At 40.4% G+C, this 23,586-nt stretch overlaps 1 protein-coding gene across 2 annotated transcripts in view; it reads right to left on the reverse strand.

Moving 5' to 3' along the window:
* Positions 1-23,586, reverse strand: part of LOC138446664 (ATP-binding cassette sub-family C member 4-like) — a 126,555-nt gene that overhangs the window by 19,167 nt on the left and 83,802 nt on the right. For both annotated transcript variants that reach the window (XM_069601883.1, XM_069601882.1), the window contains exons 20-25: positions 20,499-20,578; positions 15,368-15,518; positions 13,773-13,892; positions 12,318-12,428; positions 9,078-9,178; positions 7,835-8,026 (exon numbers count right to left, since the gene is read on the reverse strand). In XM_069601883.1, the coding sequence (XP_069457984.1) occupies positions 7,835-8,026; positions 9,078-9,178; positions 12,318-12,428; positions 13,773-13,892; positions 15,368-15,518; positions 20,499-20,578 (755 nt within the window). The remainder of the gene's footprint in view (positions 1-7,834; positions 8,027-9,077; positions 9,179-12,317; positions 12,429-13,772; positions 13,893-15,367; positions 15,519-20,498; positions 20,579-23,586) is intronic.

A 23,586-nucleotide genomic window follows, 5' to 3' on the forward strand; every position in this document is an offset into this window, starting at 1 on the left:
ATATGGGAACTTTCATTGGAACAGTTCAAAAGGCATTTTATAAACAACTTAATACAACTGTTTATTGGAAAGATACATGCAAGCTTCAGTCTAGTTATTGAAACCCAAGTAGAGAGAAATTAAGTGCATTAAGAATAAGATTAAGGAATCAATATAACGCAGGTAAAACGCTGGTTAGGAATAAAATTATACTGTAAAAACTGGCTTTCAGATGTGTACATATAAACATGTACTATATAGAAACTGGCCTTTTTTTTTTTTAACTAATGAGCTTGCCCAGCTCCTTTGTGGAAGTTTCCAAGAGATGATTTCATTTCTCTTTAGGAGTTTGAAATTGATGAGTAGGAATTTGAAATTGATGAGGGGTGTTAGACACGCTTTCAATCATTTGTAAATTCATTCAGTAAAATTTTAAAACCCATGGCTTTGTACAGAGAAGAACTAAATCTTTCTGAACACTGTAATCAGAACACTGAGAACTTTTCACATTTTCTCATTTAAATGTCTCCAAAGTTTCAAATGACTGTCTGCAAACTCAATCATAGCATTTCAAAAAAGAATTTTTCTCTATAGAGATTAAATGTAAGAATAGCGAGTTTAGATATTTTTATTACTTTGTAGCCATTTTGTCCTTCATGCTATACCCCAACTTATATAACACAGATAGGCCATTTTCTGCTTATTGGAGAAGGCAATGGTACCCCACTCCAGTACTCTTGCCTGGAAAATCCCATGGGTGGAGGAGCCTGGTAGGCTGCAGTCCATGGGGTTGCTAGGAATCGGACATGACTGAGTGACTTCACTTTCACTTTTCACTTTCATGCATTGGAGAAGGAAATGGTAACCCACTCCAGTGTTCTTGCCTGGAGAATCCCAGGGATGGGGGAGCCTGGTGGGCTGCCGTCTATGGGGTCACACAGTCAGACACGACTGAAGTGACTTGGCAGTGTGTATATATATGATTCATATTCTGTGTACACACAGACCTTGACCATACTGTGCATTTAGTTCCAGACAACCACAATAATGTGAACACTGCAAAATACAGTAATTCATTAATTTTTTTTGTTCCTCTTTACATACAGAAGTTATGTTTATTCTATACTGTAGTCTACTAATTGGATAATAGAATTATGTCTGAAAAATAATATATATACCTTAATTTTCAAATACTTAAATGCTAACCATCATCTGAACCTTCACTGGGTTGTAAAATTAAAGAACACGGACCACTGATCACCAGGAAAAATATGATAATAATGAAAATGTTTGAAATATTGCAAGAATCACCAAAATGTGACACAGAGACAGGGAGGGAACAAAGATTGTATGAAAAATGGTGCAGATGGACTTGCAGGATACAGGATTGGCAGAAACGTTCAATTTGTTTAAAATAACACTATGTTTAAAGCACAATAAAACCAGGTATGTCTGTATTTCTGGGTTCCAAGCTTGGTGCCAAGCCTTGATTCTACTTCTCATGACTCAATCCCTCATTTTAATGCCTACATTCAGCACCTGAATGCCAGTCTGTATCACCTATTAAAAAACAAAGCAAACTTTTTTCTTAATCATAATCAGTGCAAATGAATTTGAAAAGTAAATAAATTCTAACTATACTCTGATAAAAACCATTCTTAAGATGTTGATGTTTTTACTTTCTATACTTGTATGTGGATGTGTTCTTAAAGATATAAATTCATACATTTAAACAGAATGGGATTAACTCAAACATACTGTTGTAATCTCTTTTCATTTAGTATTTCATAAAAGTATTTTAATGGCTACATAATATTACAGTGTGTATGATCATTTAACAAACCCCTGATTTCCAGGTAGTTAGATAGTCTCCAATATTTTGCTCTTATAAGTAATTGTTTAATATTCTTGAAGCTAAATCTTTGCAAACAACCTCCATAATTTCCTTCAGAGAAATTCTTAGATATGTAATTGACAAGAAACAGGTATGAACCTTCAGAGGAAGCTGTTAAGGAGTGGCAACCTAGTTTCTAGAAATAAGATTTTTTTTTTTTAAGCTATGCCATATGCCTTGGGGAATCTTAGTTCCCAATATGGAGGTCAAACTCTGGGCCCCCAGCAGTGGAAGGGCCAGTTCTTAACCACTGGAAGGGAATTCCAGGGAATTCCACATGCCATTTTCTACTCCCACTTGTTTCTCTGCACATTCACAAACCCGGGTGTTATAGCTTTGTTTTAATCAACATCAGTCTGATTCCAAGAAGTGGAGTCCCTGTCCCAGGATGTCTTACTGGAGACATGACAGCTACAGGCTCCCTGCCGCCCGCATCTGCCTACTCTAGTCCACATACTCACTTCTCAGGTTAAACTCCCAAAAGCCAGCTCCATGCCCATCACTCCACCCTAGGATGTCTCTTCTACGAAACTGCTCCCACTGACCTCTCCATCCTTCATCTCTACAAGTTGGCTTCCTTGGGTCACTAGGTAGTTGTGAGGGTTGGACATGTAACTATTACACACCTCGTGGTTCACTGCACAGAGGAGTGAACTGCCAGATGCCTAGTTCTTCGTTCATTGGATCAGGGCATCACACCTTTGCTCATGCGGGTCCCACAACCCAGAATGACTTCCACATGCATTTCCATCTGATGAAATCCTAACCACACATCACGAAGTCTGTCTCACATGCCTAATTTCCCAGGAATTCTCTCCCTATCCTCTCCTGTGGACTTCTCCCAACCCTAACAAATGCTATATCATCTTTTTCCAAACGTCTATAAAAATTGTGATCATTTCTATCTTACAAAGCTAACCTAGTACTTTTCTTGTTTCATCAAGTAGACTAGATGTGTTGACAGCAGGATCTGCATTGGATTTGCCTTTGTGTTACTTATAGTATCTGTGGTGTCCTGTGCAAAAGAGGCTTCCATGGGAGGGAGAGATTTTTAACTCAGACTAGAGAAATTTATGGAAAATTGATTGTAATATTGCTTATGTACATAAGTAAACAAAGAGACAGGCATGGGAGATTAATCTTACAGCTATAAATAGAGTTGCAAATGGCCAACTCCTCAGTTTCAATTTGATAGACAAAATTTTACACAGTGTAAGTGGTTAAGGTCATTTTATATCCTATGAAAATGACAACTATCTTTGCTCAACCATTGACTTGTGTGCTGGTCTCCATGCCAGGTGTTATGTGTTTTATCTTGTTTAAGTTGTTCAACAACCCTAAAGGTTAGGTCCTATCACTTGCATTTTGCAACAGAAAAGATTGAGGCTTATAAGAGGAATTAGTCTGCCTGAAATAAGAGAGCCCATAAGTCACAGCATGGGATTCAAATCCATGCCTGTCAGGCTCTTTTCCATCTGCTGATGGCCTCCTTATCACCCAGATGGCCAGACCTCTTAGTATGTCCCTCTGTCTAAGTAGAACAGAGAAAGTGGAGAGAGGTGTAGCTGCAGTTCAAACAACTGGCTTCCCATATAGGTCCTATGGCTAGACAATTAAAGCATGGCATTAATATTGGTGAGTATAACGTGGTGGGTGGGACAAGGGGGCTGACGTCACTAAGCAAAGAGGGTGCTTAAAGTCAGGTGGGCTGGCTGTCAGCAGGAAGAACTGGCACCCACAGCTGGGCTGGAAGAGAAACCTGCAGCTAAGTGGGGTACATGGTTCCCCAGGAAATAGGCCAAACAGTCCTCATGCCCTGCCATTTTTTATCTGATCCCATCAGGTGGTGAAAGGATCTCACACTGTCTCTTACTCCAGGTTCAGGCAGGGCTGAGCCTGTGGGAAATCCCTCCAGTCCCTGCAAGAGGCTGGTGTAGGGAAGGCAGGGGCAGGATGAAAACTGCCTGTGATGAAGACAGACTTCACATAAAGATGCAAAGAAATGCAGTGGAATCACAGGGTATTAAATTATGATGCAAAGGCATGCTTTGCAGAATATAAAACCGAATAAATCTGTAGGGTAAGTGACAGAACCTTCTAGAGCCTCATGCTTAGTTACCAGAGAGGTTTGGGTGATTCATGAGCTCAATTTCAAACTGTCAAAGGAAATATCTTGGAAATCACAGGTTATCAGTCATCAAAAACTGCCTATGGGAGAGAACGGACTTTACTGGAAGGTCTTGTTCAAATGTGATGCTGAGTCAAGAGGTCTGGGTGAACCTGAGACTCTGCATTTCTAAGAGGCTCCAGGAGATGCAAGTGCTGCTGGCCTTGGCACCACAGTCTGAATCACAGGGAATTAGGAAGCAGGCAGGTTAAGGTGGACAGTCTGGGAGTTTGGAGACGGGTTTCTGAGAAAATATCATGTAAAAAAGGAGAAAAGTTAGGAAGCATATTTTTGCACATTATAGCAAGGTCTAGTAGGCTTCTGTAAAAATGGGTTATCCAAGCAATAGTTCTGAGCAAGAAAAAAACAACAACCCAAATCAATCTACCTCCAGTGATGGAAAATGCTCTAAAATGGCCCAGGACTCTCTAAAATGATCAAATCAATTATAAAATCATCAACGTGAGAAATGCAGCCGATGTTCAGAATCTACCCAGGAAGCCTAGGGTGATATTTACCTTATCTGGGGGCTTTATTTTTACTTGCTATTTCTTCCTCGAATTAGAAACCAGCAAAGTACCTTCTACACTTTCGTACTGACTCTATCGTCCAGGAGTCAGGACAGCAGAGGGAACAATGGAAAAAGAACAGAGCTCCACTTCTGCTGAGTGGGCTCACTCCCATGTCCCTTCCAGAAGCCTCTCCCAATCAAATCTAACACCAAAGGGGTGACCTGGAGTGATGGGGGTGGGACAGGTGAGCAGGAGGGGGAACATGGGGTGTACACAGATGGAGTGCAATGGTTTCATGAACACACTGCTGCTGCTGCTAAGTCGCTTCAGTCGTGTCCGACTCTGTGCGACCCCAGAGACAGCAGCCTACCATGCGCCTCTGTCCCTGGGATTCTCCAGGCAAGAATACTGGAGTGGGTTGCCATTTCCTTCTTCAATGCATGGGAGTGAAAAGTAAAAGTGAAGTCGCTCAGTCCTGTCCAACTCTTCGCGACCGCATGGACTGCAGCCCACCAGGCTCCTCTGTCCATGGGATTCTCCAAGCAAGAGTACTGGAGTGGGGTACCATTACCTTCTCCACTGCCTCAGTATAATCTCCAAACTCAGAAATGAAGCTACTGGTGATGCTCTGAGTAGACCAAGACACCATGAAAAGTCAAGCTATCACAGTTATTAGTTCAGTTTCCAAATCTAATTTTCCCTCAAGCATTTCAGAATCTCAGGTTAACTCTAAGACTTTGGGGGTTTAAAATGGAAGAATAAAAGTATGTTTGTCTCTAAGGTGTACTATAGAGTCATACAGTAATAACTAATATTTTTGGCATCTGGGGAAATTTAAGATGAGTGTGAATGAACAGAATTACATTTGTAACGGGAAATCTGACAGACACATCACTGGGCATGAACTCCAGTGAATGTTTTCCCAGCACAGGAGTCCTCACCTTCTCCCTGGCCTTCAGTGAAACTGGAAATAATAAGGGGAGAGTTTTTGCCATATGATTTGCTGAAACTGCTCCCTAGGTATTATTTAGGCACCAAGGTGAATATTTTTTTTTTCTATCACAAGTGTTGTTTAGTCACTAAGTCATGGCCGATTCTTTTGCAACTCCATGCACTGTAGCCTGCCAGGCTCCTCTGTTCATGTGACTCTCCAGGCAAGAATACTGGAATGAGTTGCCATTTCCTTCTCCGGGGGATCTTCCCAACTCAGGGACTGAACCCATGTCTCCTGCTTGGCAGGTGGATTCTTGACCACCGAACCACTGCAGAAGTCCATGCCACAAGGGTGTCACTCATTAAATTATAGCTATACTCTACTAGGTGCGTCTATGGTGGAAAGAGTTTTAAAGAACAGTTCTTAAAGTATTTAAAACACAAGGTAATCAGTTTATGGAGTTGTCTTGTGTGTGTTTTGGTTACTGGTTGCTCACACCTGTGTTACTAACACCTGTGTTACTCACACTCTCCCAGCCAGGGCACCCTCTTGGTGCCCTGCAGGATGCCACTTTCAGGAGATGCTCTCTGATCTTAAGAAGCCTCAGGGTTCTGTGTGACACAGATCCAAAATTACAAAGCATGCCACAGGTGCTTTTAACTGTGATAACATTTACCAATTCAACCATTTTCAAGTGGGCAGTTTAATGTTAAGTACATTCACATTGTTGTACAACCTACCTCCAGATTATTTTTGCCTTGTAAAGCTGTACCCATTAAAAAACATCTTCCCATTCTCTGGCAACCATCTTTCTACTTCCAGTTTTTATAATTTTTTTTTTTTTTTTTTACTCTAGGAACCTCATATAAGTGGAATCATACAGTATTTATTCTTTTTGTGTCTGGTTTATTTCACATATCATGATGTCCTCAGGGTTCATCCATGGGTCAGAATTTTCTTCCTCTTTTAAAACTGAATAATATTGCATTTTAAGGATGTAATACATTTTGTTTCTCCATTCACTTTCAACATGGGCACTTGGGTTGCTTCCTACTTTGGCAGCTATGAACAGAAGTGTACCATACACACTATCTTAAAGAATATATAAGATCCTCTGGAAGCATAGAGGGGCATTAGAGTTGACTGTGAAAATGATGCATCCACCATCTAGAGATGGAGGAGAAGTGTCCCCAGGGTCTAGGGCAACATTCACACTGGAAGCTGGGAGGACAAGGTGCTCTGGGAGAATGTACACAAGACAGAGGATGAGGTGGTTGGATGGCATAAAGGACTCAATGGACATGAGCTTGAGCAACTCAGAGAGATAGTGGAGGACAGGGAAGCCTAGTCTGCTGCAGTCCCTGTGGTCACAGAGAGTCAGATACAACTTAGGGATTGAACAACAACAATGCAAGATCCAAGTGTAGGGGGTGTGTGTATGGACTCGAGGCTGGAGAGGAAGGTGGGGAAAAAGACTCCTACTGCCTTGTCTGTTATGGCTTACTCTCTTCTTAAAGAGTCAACCCTAGTCCCAGCTGAGGGTCCCAAGCTGAGTGTGAAAGGAGCATCACCAGTGGACATGGACACTGGCAAGACCACAAACCCTTCTGCCATCTCCCAGGTGGATCTTCCCCTGCTCCTTTCATTTTGTTTTCATCCACTTTAAGCAGATCTCTGGACCCTGCATCCAGCTGGGGGCTCTGGTTCCTCACCCTTGATGGACTCATGATTCTGGACTCTTCTCTGATGGCCCCAAGCTGGCCAAACAGTCCCTATTTGGAGTGTACCTAGGGGTGAACTATGGTTCCAGCATCATCTTACCCAGGCCAGTAAGGATCAAATCTATGCTAAAGAAAGAAGCAGTCCGTGGGTGACAGCAGGGGGATGACAGCTCAGTGTGGGTGAGTGGAAGACAAGTCTATGGGAAGGGCCAAGGGACAGAGGAGGAGGCTGCAACTGAAAGGTGTCATGGGAGGAAGAGAAGATTCCAGAAGCATAAAGAAGAAAAGATGGACAGGAAGGAGATATTGGAGAGTTATGGACAGGGTGAAAAGGTTGACTTCAGAGACTCCATGGGAATAATTGGGTGAAACATATAGTTTCCTGGGTCAGGTTAAGTTCCAGCTCCAGGATCCATGGCCCACCAACCACGATGAGGGAGCTCACAACACAAAGAAGTGCTGGGATCCTCACTACACAGTTAGTTTCTAAGAAAGTTTCACCCACGATGTCATTGATCTAATCTGCATCCAAGAGGAACAAAGAGTTCCCTGACACAAGGACAAGGAAGTAAACAGCAGGTGTGGTTCTAAATCTAGATTTTAAAGAGGTAAATGGCATAAACAAACCTTTTCTTTTGATTCAGTGCTTACGGTCAGGTCCTTCAATACCAGAGGCCCGTCTGGGCTGTACTTGAAATTCACATTGTTAAAGGCAATTATTCCGTTGTCGGGCCAGTATACTGGTGGACGAAAGTCAAGTTCCCATGGTCCTTCTTTCTCAAGTTCTGTATATTCAATCACCCTTTCTGCTGACATCATCTGAAAGATACATGACATCACATGGGTTAGGAACAGAGGGTCTGGTTTATGCATGTTCAGAGACTGTAAATGAGATATTTTGCTTTTTCATCTTGATATCTGCTTTTTTATGGTTAAGAATATCCCAGGTCTTATCATCCCCAAAGCACAGAAGTAGGAGTCTAAGGAGGACTTTGATGATATGCCATTTTCTTGTAACATTTTCACTTATAGCTACTTCCTTTAACATGGTATTAAAACTAAAAACTTTAGAAAGATGGTAAGATTTTATTGATCCACCTTTCACATCTAAATAGGCAAATAAGAGTTTTGTCAAAGAAAAGAATAATTATGAACACTAATCAGTAATGTGCAGCTACAGAAGGGCCCTGTGTCATTGATGAGCAGAAATGGACAGTCATCAAGCCTCATTTTAATTATTAATCACTTTCTACTCTATAAGAAGAGAGAAGTGGAAAGATTTCATTTTGATTGCTTTTCTCCCTTTAGAAGAAGATGTAAATATTCAAAAGAGGACAAATTTACATATTGATTAAGACGTACTAAACCGCAATTCGACAAATTTGATAGCACATTTCATGATGTAGCTTATCCTACAAGAAGGGACATCCACTAATTCAGGTGGTCAACAAGTATAAATGATAAAATGGGAGATGGCTAGGAGATATGTTAATTAAACAACCAACCTTAAAATGTTAAATTTTACTTTTACCAAAAAAGGGTAATTACCCATTAAGGAACAAAAATAAACAAACTCCTAAGAAATTAACTTATATCCTCTTCAGGATTTTAGAACTTCCTTCCTATAGTGACATTTATTATCTTTGAAGACTTCTTGTGAAAAATATAAAGCCTGCTGACATACACATAAGACTGAAAAAAAGATATGTATTTTATTTAGCATTAATTTGAACAGATGGAGGAAGGATCTCAAAACCGTTGTTACTACAATGTAAAAATAACAGCTTTACTACTTTACGCAAGAATTGCTTTTATGCCATTTAATGGCAAGGAGACTAGAAGAGGCTAAGAACATAATGATAAACATCACCATGTTCTCCACTTCGGTGCTTTGCCTGACACACCACTGGAACATCCTCATGAGTGTGAGGGTGAGAGACAGGACCAGGCCAATCTGCCCAGGAGTCCAAGCTAAATGAAGAAGAAGGGGAATAAAGTCAGTCCCATTCTTTTTAAAATTTTATCTTGTCAAAGTATAGTTGATTTATCTTTGCTGTACAGCAAAGTGATTCAGTTATATACATATTTTTCATATTTTTCCATTGCAGTTTATCACAGGATATTGAATATAGTCCCTTGTGCTATACAATTAGACCTTGTTGTATATCCATATTATATGTAATAGTTGACATCTGCTAATCCCAAGCTCCCAATCCATCCCTCCCCCATAGCAACTGTAAGTCTCTCCTCTATGTCTGTGAGGTTGTTTCTGTTACACAGGTAGGTTCTTTTGAGTCTTATTTTAGATTCCTCATATAAGTGATGAGCTTCCCTGGAGCCTCAGTGGTAAAGAATCCTCCTGCCAATGCAAGAGACTTGAGTTCTATCCCTGGATTGGGAAGATCCCCTGGAGAGGGAAATAGCAACCCACTCCAGTATTCTTGCCTGGGAAATCTCATGGACAGATGAGCCTGATGGGCCACAGTCCATGGGTCACAAAAGAGTTGAACGTGACTGAGTGACTAAACAACAACAACCACATATAAGTGCTATCATGTGGTATTTCTATTTTACTTCACTTAGTATGACAATCTCTAGGTCCACCCATGTTTCTGCAAATTGCATTACTTCATTCTTTTTACATCCATTGTATATATGTATCACATCTTCTTTATCCATTCATCTGTTGATGGACATTTACATGGCTCCCATGTCTTGGTTATTGTGAATAGTGCTTCTATGATGCAGAAGGGTGCATGAATCTTTTTGAATAATAGTTTTGTCCAGATATATACCAGGAGTGGGACTGCTGGATCATATGGCAACTCTATTAGTTTTCTGAGGAACCTCCATACTGTTTTCCATAGTGGCTGCACCAATTTACATTCCCATAAACAGTGTAGGAAGGCTTCCTTTTCCCCACACCCTTTCCATCATTTGTTATCTGTAAGACTTCTTAACGATGGCCGTTCTGACTGGTATGGCAATGGGGTCTCATTATAGTTTTAATTTGCATTTCTCTAATAATTAGCAATGTTGAGCACATTTGCTTGTGCCTGTTGGCCATCAGTATGTTCTTTAGAAAAATGTCTATTTAGGTCTTTTGCACATTTTTCAACTGGGCTTTTGTTGTTATTTAGTTGTATAAGGTGTTTGCCTATTTTGAAAGTTAAGCCCTTGTCAGTCACATCATTTGCATATATTTCCTCCCAGTCTGTAGGTTGTAGTTTCGTTTTGTTTATGGCTTCCTTTTTGATGCAGAAGCTTGTGAGTTTGATGAGGTTCCTTTTTTTTTTTTTTTTTTTACTTTTTACCAGGTTGGGAAAGTTTTTAATTAATTATTTAATACATTGCAATTGATACAGAGACTTTCTGGGTTTATAGGTCAGTTTTTAAAATGTATATAATACATTGAAAAATACTCAAAATGATCAAAAATAAAAAAAATGGAAACATTTTTAGCTGTAATACCAGTCTGCAGAGTAAAATTAGAACATTTAAAAATGCTTACATTAGAAAAAATATCTCAAATCAATGATCTAACTGTTCAACTACAGACAATAGAAACAGAAGAGCAAATTAAACTCAAGGAGAAGTAAGCAAACAACAATTACAAAAGTAGAAATCTCAATAGAAAACTTACAAACACTAAATAAGAATAATTAAACCAAAATCAGTTTCTTAGAAAATATCCATTTATTTTTATTTCTATTGCCTTGGGAGACTGACTTAAGAAAACATTGGTATGACTTATGTCATGGAATGTTTCACCTATGTTCTCTTCTAGGAGTTTTATAGTGTCATATCTTACGTTTAAGTCTTTAAGGCATTTTGAGTTTACTTTTGTGTATGGTGTGAGGGTGTGTTCTAACTTCATTGATTTACATGCAGCTGGCCAACTTTCCCAACACAGGTTGCAGAAGAGAGGTCAGTCTTGTTCTTAACTCCAAGCCTTCTGTCACTATACCCTTCTGTCACTATAACAGAAAATGCCCTTTATAATATTTAAATCACCTGCATATACTGATAGTATTACTTATACTTTTACTATCTATTGACTGAGACCATGATACAATGGAAACAAACCAGAAACCCCACTATGAATCCAGAAAGACTATTAAATGAGTTTATTAATCCCAACAGGATTGAGGTACACTTGACAGCATTATGCAAGTGAGAAATAATGTCATCATTCAAACTTTGGTCATTATGGTTTCAAGAACCATCATCTAATTTCACGTTCTACATCCAATGCAGCTATAGGCAGAAACTACAGAAAACAAAGCAATGGATTCAAAGAGTCACTGCTTGAAAATATAAAATACTACTCTCATTGTTCTCTTATTAAAGACTGTGGTTAAGTGTGGTTGTTTAGTTGCTAAGTCATTTCCAACTCTTTGTGACCCCATGGACTGTAGCCTGCCAGGCTCCTCTGTTCATGAAATTTCCCAGGCAAGAATACCAGGTAGGTTCCCATTTCCTTCTCCAGGGGATCTTACCAACCCAAAGATCAAACTTATGTCTCTTGCACTGACAGGCAAATTCTTTACCACTGAGCCACCTGGCAAGCCCCAAGTTTTTATTTATTTTGGCTCTTCCAGGTCTAAGTTGCAGCATGTGGAATCAGTGTTGTTAATATGGAATAATTACAGATGGTGAATTTGTGCCACATGTCAACACCTGTACATCTGGTATCCAAACAGTGGTGAAGACATTGTTCTTTCATATAAAGAATCTTTATCACCCCAGTGCACCAGGCACCTGCAACCAAGGGATCAGAGAAGCCTTAAAGCTAAAACCTAAAGCCTGAGGGTGGACAAAATGCTTAATTGTAAACTTGACTCTCTCCTCCCAACTACATAAGTCTGCTTGCTACAGCTATGTAGAACTTAACTCATCCAAAGAAAAAGAATAAAGGCCTCATCAAGACTCAAATGACTCCTCTATATGGGCCAAACTGTGGAATCACACGTTGCAAACGCTTTACTACAATTCATTAGAACCAATGGTATATGATACTAGATAAAGTGGCAAGAGTTCAATTCAATAACTATTAATATACCTAGAAATTATAATCATACCACAAATAGTTATTCACATGTGTACTTACATTCCTGCAGAATCAGGGCCCCAAAGGCAACGACGATGACCAAGACGGCACAGACAACATCCAGACACATGGCAAAACACTGGGACATGGTCAAAAGCATGAACCAGCTCTCTGGATTTATGAACCATAATGAGAATAATAAGTAAGTGGGGAAAAAAAAAAAAACATGTTAGCTGCTTTGAATGAGTCAGTAAAGCTACAGAAGATTTTTACACAACGTAGTAGATCAGCCAAGTGACACACCCACATAACTTGAGATTCCAGAAAGCTAGGTCTTGACATCAGACAATATATAGGACACGTACACAGGAATCAATCCAGGTGCTTTATGAGAAGCATCCACTGAAAATGTCAACCCACGGGTTAGAAACAGAAATGTGATCCTAATAAAGAAGATGGAGAAATGGTCTCATTGGTGCTTTTCTTGCGGCTCTGGGTGTCAGAATGAGGCTCATCCTCTCACAAAGTCAACTGTTCCCAGCTCCCTGATAGAATGTGCAGCTCATACACTGCTTCCAGCACTGTCTGCACTTACTAGACATGTTTACTCTGAGGAGCTGGTACCTAAATGGCCATGAGTTAACAGAATCTGCATGTGGCTTTCAAAGTGCCATTTTATCTTCAAAATACAATAAAGATTGGAAAGATGGGTCTGAGTTTTACAGGCTTAGAGCACATTCTGAAATTTCTACTCAGGGGGAAAAAAATTCACTGATACAAAGTATAATACATATCAACTGGGTGGGAAATCAGGAAGTTATTTTCTGGGTGCCTGATGTCCTCTGCCTGCATTCAGAAGTTGTTTTGTGGAATTTACTCAGCGTTTAAATGTTCTTTTGATGAATTTGTCGAGGAGAAAGTGGTCTCCCCATCCTATTCCTCCACCATCTTAAGACTGCCCCCAGGAAATTATTTTCCTCAATTACATCTGCTGCCCTGGATGTTCTGAAAAGAGAGTCAGTAAACTACAGCAGGGGTGGGGGACAGGGGAGGGTGGGGAGTGGCAAGAACAGCTCACCACTTGCTTTAATAAATAAGGTTTTATTGAAGCACCACCACGGCCATTTGCTGATGTATTATTTTTGCCTACTTTGGTGCTACAATAGCAAAGTTGAGCAGTTGCAACAGAGACAGTACGGCACACAAAGCCTACCATGTTTACTATTTGGCTCACTGAAAAAAATGTTTGTTGACTCCTGCCCTAAAGGGACAAAGCCATAGGACATGGTGACAGTTTGACAATACAACCCAGTTAGGAGAGAAGTAGGGTGTGACGGGGAAGAGGGGAGCACAGAGGGGATGCTGAGAGGAGGGGTGGGGGAGGCGGGTGTGCAGGGAAGGAAGCTGAGGCTGACACAGAGAGAGGTGCTGGCCAGCAAGACCACCTGAGAGGGGGTCAGGACCCTGAAGGGAGCACATCCCATCCTTTGAAATCATTTCCAGAAACTTACAGACCTGAGTGCAAGTCCTGGCACTTCTCAAATAGTTTCTGAAACTTTTGTTCGGCTTTGTATGCCCGAATGGTCCGGAGTCCCTGGAGAGAAGATGCTAAGTGGGAAAACACTGGGCTTTGTTCTGTGGAAGCAGAGACAAACAACATAGACAGTCAGGGAGGCTGGATGTGAGGAAACCCACTACCTCCCAGTTTCTTTGGTTGCGTGTCCTGCCAAAGGGCACATCTGGTGCTTCCTGGAGGGCTGCCTGGGGGAGGAGGGATGATGCCCTTTCTGGAGTGGATCCTCCACGTGACCCTCAAGCTCCTGCTCACACCAACCTTCACTTTAACAACCTGGAAATGAAAAATTCTCTTTGAACCTATCTTTGACTAAATTAAAATTGGAGCTAGTTTTAAAATTGGAACTTAGATTTTTCTACTTAGTAATACAGACAACCCTGGGAAACAGCACACTTCTCTTCTTGGCTTGGTTTCTAGAAAATTAAGTTTGCATTAATTCGCAGTCACTATCCATAGTCAAGGTTTCTGATACAAACATCTTTCCTTACATTTTTGACACTCACCCACATTCCTTTCTTTTTGAATCTTTGCTCCTTATGATTTTATGTTAATAATGATTAACTATATCTGTGCATTAACAATGAGATAAGCACTAGATAATTTCATCCTCTGTGATTACCTATAGAATAGAATGAGTGAGTGAAAGTCACTCAGTTGTGTCTCTTTGCGATCCCATGAACTATGCAATCCATAGAATTCTCTAGCCCAGAATACTGGAGTGGGTAGCCTTTCCCGTCTTGTGGGGATCTTCCTAACCCAGGGATCAAACCCAGGTATGATTAACTGTAAATCGTGTTCCCCATTATTCTACAACTAGGAATTTGAATGTAGTAATAGACTAAATGGGTACTGAATAGATCCCCTTCTTTTGTTCTCCCAAAGTGGTTATTTTCAGCATTCATTTATGTGAAAAGCCTTGGGGAAGGGGGCCACAATATGTCATCACCCCAAGTACTGGTGATGATAAAGAGCAAATCTGAAAATAACAGGGCTTATCTTTTTAAAACACTTAACAACTGCAACTTAAGTACCATCTTTGGAGTATGTGAGAGAATGTATTTTCCAAATGTATCACCTCTGACATTGTGAATATATTTCCTGATGCCTCTTTTCCTTTTCCTAATCTTTTTCTTTCCTTGTCACTTCTAATAACTCTTGGAGAAGAAAAATTCCCTATTTTCCTTCTACATTAATTGCAACATGATATAACATTTTATGTTAGAAAAATGTTAAATGAGTGGCTACTATGTCAGGGAGTGTGCCATGAGCTAGACAGAAGCAGTCCCTGTCCTCATGGTGCTCACATTCGCTCTCCTTTTGCTAAAATGCAAAAGCTGCAGGTGACCCGCCACCAGCTCCATTTGCTTTAAGGGCCACACTGACTCACAAGGGCTATAATATGCAATTACCTAATGTTGATCTAGGGAGAAATTCCAGAAGATAGAGTCTGGAGGATGTCAGAGGTCTGGGTAATTACGGCATAAATGGAAGCCAGCCTGCACTGCCACCCCAGCCTGAGAGCCCCGGTACTCACTTGCACATTCCAGGCCTTTGACATTTCCTGATGTATTTAGGAAATAGAGCTGAAGCAGGAAGAAAATGATGCCAAGGAGAGCCAGGGGTATCGCAGTCCAAGGAATCATAGCCACCATCACAATCACCACGCCAATCACAAGTAGAAATGTCTGAAATAGTGGAGAAAGACATGGAGGCCTCCTTATGAAGGATTCTTTTCAAAGATAAACTTTAATAGATTTTCCTGTTAGGATTAAACTCCTTTTCTCAAAAGATGTGTTAGAATGACAGGAAAGCTTTCCTATCCAAAGGAAAAAAATTATAGGTGCTCACTACAATATTTATTGCTGTCCAACACTATGATAAGAATTTTCTAGGCATTAGTTCTTTTGATACACTCAGTAACCCTATGAGGCAGGCATTACCTTTTATTTTGGCTACACCATGAATCTGGTGGGATCTCAGCTCCCTGACCAGGGATTGCATCTGGGCCACAGCAGTGAAAGAAATCAATCCTAGCAATCCTCACCACTAGACACCAGAGAACTCTCCTAGGCAGTACTATCTTTAACGGAAGAGAATATTTGAGACTCAGAGGGTAGTTGTTGAATCCCAAACTATCAGGAGTCAGTAAGTGTTACTGATACTAAACAGATGAGCAAGAAGATATCACAGATGAGGAATCCAGAAACCTCAGCTGTACACGCAGGGATAAGGAAGTGGTTAATTACAAATTCTAAGCCTAGTAAAAGGGGGGAAAATGGAAATGTCAACCTTTGGAAGTGAGAATTCATCTTTCTTGGTTTTCCATCCCTAGTTAATATTTACTGAGTGCTGATGCACATTCAAAACTTCACATGTATGAATTTGATAATCCTTACAATAGCTCTATCAAGTAATAGTGTTATTTTACAGATCGAGACACTGAGGCACAAGAAGAGGAAAAACAACTTGATGGAGACTGGAGACTAAAAAGCCTAAGTCATGGAGCCTGAGAGGTCATGTCTTGAGCCATTATGACATATTTAGGCTTGGTCCCAACATACAGCTAAGTAACATTATGCTAAGTATCTAAAATGTCCATTTCAAAGGTGAGTGATTATTACAACAGCAGATACTATTTACCAGGTGTTTGCATGTGCTAAGAAAGGCAATGCCAAAGAATGCTCAAACTACCACACAATTGCACTCATCTCACACGCTAGTAAAGTAATGCTCAAAATTCTCCAAGCCATGCTTCAGCAACACGTGAACTGTGAACTTCCTGATGTTCAAGATGGTTTTAGAAAAGGCAGAGGAACCAGAGATCAAATTGCCAACATCCGCTGGATCATGGAAAAAGCAGGAGAGTTCCAGAAAAACATCTATTTCTGCTTTATTGACTATGCCAAAGCCTTTGACTGTGTGGCTCACAATCAACTGTGGAAAATTCTGAAAAAGATGGGAATACCAGACCACCTAACCTGCCTCTTGAGAAATCTGTATGCAGGTCAGGAAGCAACAGTTAGAACTGGACATGGAACAAAACTGGTTCCAAATAGGAAAAGGAGTACATCAAGGCTGTATATTGTCACCCTGCTTATTTAAATTCTATGCATCATGAGAGTACATCATGAGAAACGCTGGGCTGGAAGAAACACAAGCTGGAATCAAGATTGCCGGGAGAAATATCAATAACCTCAGATATGCAGATGACACCACCCTAATGGCAGAAAGTGAAGAGGAGCTAAAAAGCCTCTTGATGAAAGTAAAAGAGGAGAGTGAAAAAGTTGGCTTAAAGCTCAACATTCAGAAAATGATGATCATGGCATCCGGTCCCATCACTCCATGGGAAATAGATGGGGAAACAGTGGAAACAGTGTCAGACTTTATTTTCTTGGGCTCCAAAATCACTGCAGATGGTGACTGCAGCCATGAAATTAAAAGACACTTACTCCTTGGAAGAAAAGTTATGACCCAACCTAGATAGCATATTGAAAAGCAGAGACATTACTTTGCTGACTAAGGTCCGTCTAGTCAAGGCTATGGTTTTTCCAGTAGTCATGTACGGTTGTGAGAGTTGGACTGTGAAGGCTGAGCACCAAAGAATTGATGCTTTTGAACTGTGGCGTTGGAGAAGACTCTTGAAAGTCCCTTGGACTGCAAGGAGATCCAACCAGTCCATTCTAAAGGATATCAGCCCTGGGATTTCTTTGGAAGAAATGATGCTAAAGCTGAAACTCCAGTACTTTGGCAACCTCATGCGAAGAGTTGACTCATTGGAAAAGACTCTGATGCTGGGAGAGATTGGGGGCAGGAGGAGAAGGGGATGACCAAGGATGAGATGGCTGGATGGCATCACTGACTCGATGGACGTGAGTCTGAGTGAACTCTGGGAGTTGGTGATGGACAAGGAGGCCTGGTGTGTTGCGATTCATGGGGTCGCAAAGAATCAGATACGACTGAGTGACTGAACTGAACTGAAGAGTTCCACAAACATTTCACTTAATCATCACCTCACCCCAGAAGGTAATTTTATATTGGGAAATGATCTTGGTCCAAAAAGCATCAGGTAGACTGGAAAGCCAAGTATAATATGATGGTGGAAAGCTTTAGGCAAGAATGCAAGGAACACTTAGCATCTGTCATGAAAGTGGAGTGAATAGTGCAGATATGTAGATTCACACGGCTTGGACCAAGGCCTCTGAAGGTTACAGACCTTAATTGGATACAAATCCATGATGGTTTGCACAAGGCCCAGAGTGCTATGGAAACACAGGGAAGAATATGTGAATACTTTTCTTAAAGGATTCTAAGACACTTCAGGAATGAATTTCACAGGCTGGTTTCTCTGTCAATATGAAGGCTTGCTTAAGCTTCTGATCTTTCTCCTAAGATGCTTTCCTCTTTCTGGGCAATCTTACTTATCTTCACAGATTTAACTACCACCTGCTCAGTGAAGAATGCACAGGTACCCTGCTCATCCCAGACTCTTATTTCATTATCTGCAGTATGCCTTGACGTCCTAAGCTCCCAGATAATTGAATTAAAACTGACAGAGCTGGGATTGGAAATCAGCGAGACTAAAATTTTCTCTCCTCACATGACTGAGAATGTTTTATACTTGAAATCAGGTAGCATCTCTCCCTGTCCCTCTTAAACATTTGAAAATATGTGACAGATTTGGATTTATGAGGGCTAATTAACCATGTGCTAAGCACACAGTGGGCCAGCCAGCTATGGAAACTCAACCTTGACTTAGTTTGCAGCAGCAAACAAAGAGAACTCTTCACAAAACTTTAGTGTAATTAATAATCACTGTCAAAATAGGATACTGATTTAGTGAGAAATTGCTTCTGGGGATAAATTATATACCTAAACCCACATGACACATTTAGAAAACAAGCTTTCAGAGGAGAAAACAATCAGATATCTGTGCAGTAAAAGCAGTCTGCCTCTAAGTCTAGCTTAGTTCACATTAGTGAACAGAGAAACCTTGCCCACAGGCTATGTGGTCTGCAGTCAGATAATCATTGCTGCATTTTTTCCGTGTGCAACTGTTGATAGATGAATTTCATTTCCATAATACTTGGAAACCAAAAAGTTCCCACAAGCTTAGTCATTGAAAAGTAAAAAGAATTAAGCAACAGGAGAAACATCCCACATGAGCAACAGCACTGAATGAGATGAGAGCTGAAGTGATCCCAAATCATTCTTTAGAACCTCAAGTTCACAGGCAAAACAAAGGCAGTATAATCATCTTTTGACAGGAAAGAGTTCTCTGTAGGAGGCACTCTTTGTCTTAATCTTAAACCAGATACCCCTATATTCTATGCATCTCTGGGTTTAGCACAACCTGCAGATCTTTCAGTCACACACTGTGCTGTGCTTAGGCACTCAGTTTTGTCTGACTCTTTGTGACCCTATGAACTGTAGCCCCCCAGGCTCCTTTGTCCATGGGGATTCTCAAGGCAAGACTAGCAGAGGGGTTTGCCATTCCCTCTTCCAGGGGATCTTCCCAACTCAGGGATCAAACCCAGATCTGCTTTATTACAGGTGGATTCTTTACCATCTGAGCCACCAGGGAAGCCCTGAACACATAATACCTTGCTTAATCTGTTGATTCTTCCCATGGATCACAGTAGAAATGAAGAATGATTGATTAAAGGATGACTTGATCTCTTCCCTAGCTTCCCCTTCACTAATCTTGTGAACAAGATGGCATCTGAAGAAAGAGCGTGAGAAGTCGACAAAGGTGCACACAGTGGGGGATGGTGATGACTCTGACCTCCATCTCCCTGATCAACTGTAATTACTTCCCTTTTTCCCTTTAAAAACTTTCATGGTTGAGCAGACTCTTCAGAGCTAGTTTTTTGGGGATGCTGAGTCTACCATCTCCCCATCTCCCAATTGCTGGCATTAGGCTAAAGGCAATTATTCTTCCTACTAACATGTATGAGTATTGATCCTATAAGCAGTGGGCAGTGGGACCTGATTCCATAACATCTGGATAGAAGATATTTCTGTAGGGTTGTTTGCTTGCTTAAATACCTTAAGTCACAGCACTCAACATGTGAAAAGCTACCTATAAAAACAATTTCTGAGATGACTTTGATCTCATGCTCAAATTATTGGCTTAGATGCACTTGCCTTTAAAGGCTTTGTATCTTCAACAACTCCTCTCTACTGTCCTAGTAAAGGTATTATTTCACCTTATTATTACATAGCTTTCTAAGTAACCACACCTGGCTGTATCCAAAACAAAACAAAAACGTTGCAGTAAATATGTGTCCTTTGTAGTAATACAGTGCATAATTTCACTCATCTAAGCTATCTCTCTATGAGAGGTGCTTGTTTCTGTTATGAAATGTGCTCACAGTAAAGGGAATCCACACCAGACATCTGGAAGGCAGAGGGAGAACCACTTGCCCAGCATGTCGCTGCTTCAGACAAACCTTGACGTGACTGTGGAGCCACTTCTGCCCCAGGAGTTACTCATGTTAACTCAGCCTCCCAACCACAGCTGCCCCTTTCTCTCACAACCATGACCTTTACTGAAGGTAACAAGCACATTGCCAGGCTGAAAGCCCACCCTTAACCAGTGTGAAAAAGCCTTGAAAAACAGGCACTTTACTATTCCTGTGAGAACTCTGACAGGACTGCTTTGTTACCTGGATTAAATCTTGAAATGTCAGGGGCAGTAAGTCATCCATACGCCCAATGTCTTTGCAGAAACGATTTAAAATTCTTCCTGAAAGAACAGGATATGAGAAATTACTCATTTCCCCAGTCACGCCCTTTAAGAGAAAGAATTCGTGAACAAGTAAAAACAATATTTTTAAAGTACATATATATATATATATATATTTAATATATTACAGAGTCATATGAAATATGCCAATGCCAGTGGTAAAGAAAGAGAAAATAGGGTGATACCTAGAGAAATAAAAATACCAAATGACTGTCAGTGGGGAATTGAAATTGAGGCATAATTTTTTAAAAGAATTGGTGGGGGGACTCTCGTGGCAGTATCAAGAAAGGTTAATGGATTTGAGAAACTTTCCTCCTTTATATCAATCCAACCTGAGACACCTACCAAGTGCCAAATTGGTAAACAGCTACAAAATACTTATATTAATCCCAATTGTTACACTAATTTTGCTGCTGCTGCTGCTGCTGCTGAAGCTAAGTCGCTTCAGTCGTGTCCGATTCTGTGCGACCCCATAGACGGTAGCCCACCAGGTTCCCCTGTCCCTGGGATTCTCCAGGCAAGAACACTGGAGTGGGTTGCCATTTCCTTCTCCAATGCATGAAAATGAAAAGTGAAAGAGACATCACTCAGTCTTGTCCGACTCTTAGTGACCCCATGAACTGCAGCCCACCAGGCTCCTCCATCCATGGAATTTTGCTGATACTTATTAAATAAATATAGTTACAAACTCTCCGATATATTTTTTCCTTAAAAAAGTTTATAGCACCTTACATTTTGAAAAATTGTGGATTCCTGCCATTTCCAAGTTGTGAGCTAACTACAGGGGTAAGAAATTGTTATTTTCAGAGGTACAGCAGGTGGGACATACACAGACTCATGTTTAAGCATCCAAGAAGATCAGAGGGATATAGGTAGGAAAACAGAAATATTTCTTAATGACTAAAAGATAATATCATCATTGATTTTATTTCCCTTCTCAGAATCCATGAAAACAACATATTCTAAAGACTGCAGGTTTGGAAGACTGTCACTGAGCAGGATCTCTGATAAAAGCTATGGAGCATGTCCACTGGAAAATGCCCACATGCAGTGTTTTATGATTTGGGGGGATTCTTAAACCATGAACCACAAGAGCTGGGGTGGCCAAGAGAGATGTGGGCCAGGTGAGAACTGCTCATTCTGGGGGAACAGGACACCACCTGTCACTTGGCTCCTCCTGTCACAGGAATGTACCCCTAAAAAGTACATGCACTTTGTCTCCAAGAAGGGTATTTTTCCTGGCCCAGTGCACCTCGAATGCCCTTCAGGGCAAAATACGGTCTGTAGTTCCTATCTTTGGGAGAATTATAACTTCCAAAAGTTGAAACCTCTGTAATGCAGCAGATCTCTGAAACATTAGACGGTATATGGAAACTACTATCACAAAAATCCTCTGAAGCTTTACAAGCTATTTTTGGTTTTGTTTTTCATTAAATATTTATAAGCGAGTTCTACAGGATGACAGAATCATTGCATTTCAGAGCTTCAGGCCTTTCAGACATGATCGAGGCTGGATGCAAGACTCAGGATGAGCAGGTGCTCCCTGCCTAACACACACAGCTACCTGAAAGCCAGGTGTTCATCAAGTAAGTGCTCTCTGTCTTCACTCAGGTCTCTCTACCCAAAACTACGCATTTCTTCACCTACCTCAATGCCATTATATATTCCAAATGGTAAGTTTTGACATTTACATGGTTAGTTTACTAATGCTAACTGGACAGTATTTATAGGAGAGTTATATTTATTCTGTTGCATTTGTTATGCCTTTAACAGCTTTAAAAATATAATCTACAGCTTATTAAAACTGACCAGGAATCTCTTTTTTATACCAGGTTGGTTTAACCATGTTTTGCACAAAAGGAAGTTTTTAAGTATCAGATTGCCCATGTGTTAGAAATGCAGAAAGACTACCTGGATTTAACCAGACAGAACAAAACACAGAATGTCTCTAAAAACATCCTGTAATAAAATTTGAAGACTTGACAATCTAAAACTGCCTTTGGTCAACTTTAATTTTCACTTGTGAAATTTGTCATTTTTCATAATTTTTGAAAAAGCTGAATACATAGGCATTCTACATTTTAACCAGTTATAACCATTTTAAAAAATATAGTAAGTTCCTGCTACACTTAAAAAGTACATCCACTTCTCTGGAATAATTCCAACGTTCATTTTAAATAGAACTTATAACTTTATAAAATTTCCAGCTGTCTATAACACAATAGACCTGTAAGAAACTTTTGCCTTATCATTTTCAAGCAAAAAGTAAACCAGATGTTTGGTGCTTACATGCAAAACCAAGCTCTCCCTATGAAACCAAATTAAAACGAACTCATGAGTGAAGCAAAGCCCTGATGAAAACAGAAACAAAGACAAAACAAGCAAACAAAGAAAAAACATGCTGTGGATTTTTTGTGGCTTATTTGTCTTAGTCATTTGTCCACTTTTCCTTGCATCTGGGAAATCTCACACATCATTTTCCATTCCCAATTGTTTTATCAAATTTATAATATTAATTTGGATTTTATAGAAGAAAAAGACCAAAAAACCCATAACATTTTATCAGGTCACTTAATCAAAAAATCAGTTAATGCCAGCTATTTGCTATGCATTTCTTTAAATGCTTTACATGTATTAATTCTCCTCATTCTTGCACACAAAAACATTGAGATTATTATTGTACTATTATCGCTACTCTACAGAAAGAGTTGAGGTCAACAGAGGTTAAACTTGACAAAGGTCTGTCTCTTGGTGCCTGGGATGGGATTCACACTCATAAGATCAGTTCAGTCCAGTCGCTCAGTCATGTCTGACTCTTTGAGACCCCATGAATCGCAGCACACAAGGCCTCCCTGTCCATCACCAACACCATGAATTTACCCAAATTCATCTCAAGTCGGTAATCCCATGGAGCCATCTCATCCTCTGTCATCCCCTTCTCCTCATGCCCTCAATCCTTCCCAGCATCAGGGTATTTTCCAATGAGTCAACTCTTTGCATGAGGTGGC

The sequence above is a fragment of the Ovis canadensis genome, chromosome 10, assembly GCF_042477335.2.
Source record: "Ovis canadensis isolate MfBH-ARS-UI-01 breed Bighorn chromosome 10, ARS-UI_OviCan_v2, whole genome shotgun sequence".
Classification (NCBI taxonomy): domain Eukaryota; kingdom Metazoa; phylum Chordata; class Mammalia; order Artiodactyla; family Bovidae; genus Ovis; species Ovis canadensis.